The 3,944-nt window shown below is 39.7% G+C and overlaps 1 protein-coding gene across 1 annotated transcript; it reads right to left on the bottom strand.

The window, feature by feature from the left end:
- Positions 1-1,980: 1,980 nt before the first annotated feature.
- Positions 1,981-3,542, bottom strand: LOC131433186 (gustatory and odorant receptor 24). The gene is made up of 5 exons (XM_058600075.1): positions 3,362-3,542; positions 3,149-3,298; positions 2,649-3,089; positions 2,147-2,587; positions 1,981-2,088 (listed from the first exon to the last, which is right to left on the bottom strand). The coding sequence occupies exons 1-5, from the start codon at positions 3,539-3,541 to the stop codon at positions 1,981-1,983; spliced, it is 1,320 nt and encodes a 439-aa protein (XP_058456058.1). The 5' UTR covers position 3,542.
- Between the last annotated feature and the right edge of the window lie 402 nt (positions 3,543-3,944).

Genomic DNA, 3,944 nt, shown 5'->3' with positions numbered 1-3,944 from the left:
ACCAGAGTGCTCACCGGCGTGTACACCTCTGTGAAAGTATCTGCATCCACCTCAGAGAATTTATTAGCTAATGCTCTAGCACTTTGGTGCAATTCTGTGGAGGAGGTAAAAGGAAATAAACAAACGTACTCATGATGCGTGCACACTTTATACAGCAGTGTTGTACCTTATGATCAAAAAAGAACCGGAATTTTCATTTTAAAATTCCCGCGCTTGTCTAATCGGTAAACTTTTATTCTCTCAACGTTGGCAACACTTTTATACACATTCTGTCAAATTTTGACGCATATCGTACGATTAGTTTTTGTTTGGTGTCTATACAAAGAAGTTGAAAAATTTTCGTGCGGCGATTTTTATAATGGATGAAAATTTAGAACAACGGCTCGCCTTCGAAGCGCCATTCGGTCGATTGTTGTGCGGTTTCGACGTCATATTCATAGATCCACACCTCATCACCAGTTATGATGCATTCGATGAATGTGGGGTCACTATCTGCGTTGGAAATCATCTCTTTGGCCACATCAACACGACGCTGTTTTTGAATGAAATTCAGCTTTTTTGGCACTAGCCGAGAAGCGACGCGTTTCAAACCAAAAACATCAGTTAAAATGTGTTCGGCTGATCCATAAGAGATGCCGGTACAGAACGATTTTGCAACACAATTTGCTTCGCCGATTCAATGTTTTCTTCAGTAACAGATGTTGTTGGGCGGCCAGGGATCTTATCATGATCCAAGCTTGTACGACCACCTTTGAAGCGTTTATACCACTCGTATGCCTGTGTTTTTCCTAGACACGATTCACCAAAGGCCTTTTCTAACATTTTCAACGTTTCGGAACACTTAAATCCATTTGCAAACACAAAATTTGATGCACGCACGTTGTTCTAAATTTTCATCCATCATAAAAATCGCCACACGAAAATTTTTCAACTTCTATGTATAGACGCCAAACAAAAACTAATCGTACGATATGCGTCAAAATTTGACAGAATGTGTATAAAAGTGTTGCCAGTGTGAAAGAGAAGAGCTCTCGTTGAAGTTGTCAGTGCGAGGGGAGAAATTTTACTTGCTCTTCGTCACACAGAGGAGATGGACATCTCTGATCACTGCTAAAATGTTTGAGAATATTGGGTGTCCTGAAAATGACAGTTTAGTTTGTTTGTGTTAGTGGTGAAAGATGCTGATCACGATTATCTAGCACTGCATGATCGAGATCACCCTGTATTTTTAACAAATGCGAAATATAGCAGTGCTTTGCAACATTCTCTTGGAATTCTTATGAATTTTTCTGTCGTCTCTCTTAGCAGAAATCATGATAATAGTTTAGGAAACAGAGAAAACTAGACATTGCTCATTATTAACTGAATTCTTGAGCACCAATTATCTAAAATATATAGTTCTATCTACTCGAATCAACGCGTGATAGTATTTCCAAGTAGTAGGCTTAGAAAGATCAACCCAGGTTGGCGGTTCAATGTATAGGGCGCTGGTCTCACAAGCCAGGCGTCATATGTTCGAGTCCCGACTTGGAAGGACTCTTAGTGTCAGTAGGATCGTAGTACTAACCATGCAATGGTTCATCTGTACGCTATGAATGGGCTGCGAAGTCTGTTGAAACAGAATGGTCAAGTTCCACAAAAGGAATGGAATGTCAAGGCTTTGCTTTAGGTGTAATAAAATTGAAAATCTGTTTAAAATCGATTACTATAGATAGATGTTCCAAAACCTGACCATTATTCCTACGGTTCCATTTTCAGAATTTTGAATTCGCAGCCCTATATTGAAAACAAAGATGTAGTCCTACGTCAAAATGCGACTGGGTATGGTACGAGATATATATGAACGACGTGAATATGAAAAAAACTGACACGCTTCCTTTACACTTTCGAATGTTGATAATATTAATGTTATTTAAATATTCGTGACATTATACGTGAACTTTGTTTACTTCCAATGAGGTGGAGTTAACGATAACGATTTTACTTTGGAGCCGTAAAATTTTTCACCAACATCGTACTCGGATCATCAGGAATGCTGATCTGGAATTGTAGTAGCACAACTAAATATGTTACCATGGTTGCCAGAAGCTGCAAATAGAAACGATAAATGGAAAGTTCTGCACCGGATGTAACCCTCAGTGAGTACCGATTTGAACAAGGTTCTATTGACATCAAAGAATCCTCCAAGGTTGATGTTGGAAAGATTCATTTCCGTTGCCCGTAGAAACATATTGATTTCCGTTTGGGCATCCGAGTTCATCCAACTCAGTTCGACCATGAGCAGCTTTTTCTGAAAGTTGGTCCGTACGTTGAATGAGGCGTAATGAGCTTCGTCGCAGATGAAAAATAGGAATCCAATACTGCAGCAAGCAGTGACGGCCAGTCCTATATCTTTAATTCCAAAACCGTCCGAAATTTGCGACAGTAGCCCATAAATCGACAGGGTAATGATAAAAAACAGATACAGACAGATGAAGACGAAAGTGTAGCAGGTCGATAAACCGGTGTCCCTCGCCAGTTTACTCAATCTCAGCCAGAGCGAACGATACTTAGAGACCATTGCGGCTGGTCCGACATTTCGCAGTGCCTGAAATGAAATCAATCGATTTACTACAAAAAAAAGTTATCATAATTCAATTAGCAGTTACCTTTTGAAAATCCTCTGCAAGAATGTTGGCCGTTGTGCTGAGAATTTCACACGCCATATACCAATACCCTCCCATTGTGTAAGTCAACGTATCCAGGATGCAGTAGGGAATGACCTGAACCAGTTCGAACTGCACCATGGTAAGATGAGTGATCGCTACCGCCACACACGACAGGACCGGCAGCAGAACAGCTATCATCAGACACTTTGATTTGAGTTCCAGTTTCAGTTCGTGACCAGCCGTTTTTTGATACAGGGCCTCAAAATCAACCCAACTATTAAGTAGGTTAGTCACCTTACGGGTCTCGTACCACATGATAGGAATAATCAACAGCGGAAAAATGTTTACGATAAACAGATATGCAATGACCGCCTCTTCGAAACGACCTTCCAGCGTACGGACATGGTCAATTCGGTGAATCAGGATAAAGCTGGTGTAGATCTGGAAGTATTCGCCATCACAGTCAATCACTAAATGATCGCACACTTTTTCCTACTCACAGTCAGCAACAACATGAAAAATGCGCAGTATGCCATGGCAGGACTGGCACTGGTGAAAAGAGTTACTCCAGGCTTGGGTCTCGTGAAAGGCAGGACTCCTAGGATGCGAAGAATGCTGTATATCGGTTTGGTGTTATTATAGACAATGTCCTGTGGGAGTATTTCAAATTATGAAAGAAAAAATGCTTCGAACGGTTATCGATTTAAACTTACAGACTTGACGTTTATTTCATTACCAACTCCAAAAGCCTCCCTAACTGCAAATTCTCTCGGACCGTTGTTGGGTTCCCTTTCCTGGAAAGCCGGTTTAACGTTCAGAAACACTATTCCATTTTTATTTGCAAGATCCGATTTGAAATAGCGCTGAGAATCTTCGTTGAAGTAGAGTGCCATGACAATTGTTTTATAAACGTACAATTCAAGGGTTCAAACTTGACTAACACGGACTAGTTCCTTACGATAGGATTGCAATTTTAAATGACTAATTGGAAATCGATAGTTATTCTTACGTTACGAATCGTATGAAATATTAAACGCACTGGAAAAGTTTTCGTTGCATTTTACTGAGTTTATATTTGCTTGATTATCAGCGATGCACTGATGAATCGAGAATGGAACGTAAAAAAGAAACTAATGTTAAAAAGTTAGTTGAAAGTTTTTCATAACGCCACAATACTAATGATATGGTTCGACAGTTCGAATGTTAGGATATGCAACTTTCAATCAAATTTATATGTTGTTTTCATTTGATAAAGATTAGAATTGTGGATTGGTTTTGTGAATTCGAGAAATGTGT

This window comes from Malaya genurostris, chromosome 2 (assembly GCF_030247185.1).
Source record: "Malaya genurostris strain Urasoe2022 chromosome 2, Malgen_1.1, whole genome shotgun sequence".
Classification (NCBI taxonomy): domain Eukaryota; kingdom Metazoa; phylum Arthropoda; class Insecta; order Diptera; family Culicidae; genus Malaya; species Malaya genurostris.
The sequence above is the reverse complement of the archived record's forward strand: the minus strand, read 5'-3'. Positions and strand labels throughout refer to the sequence as shown.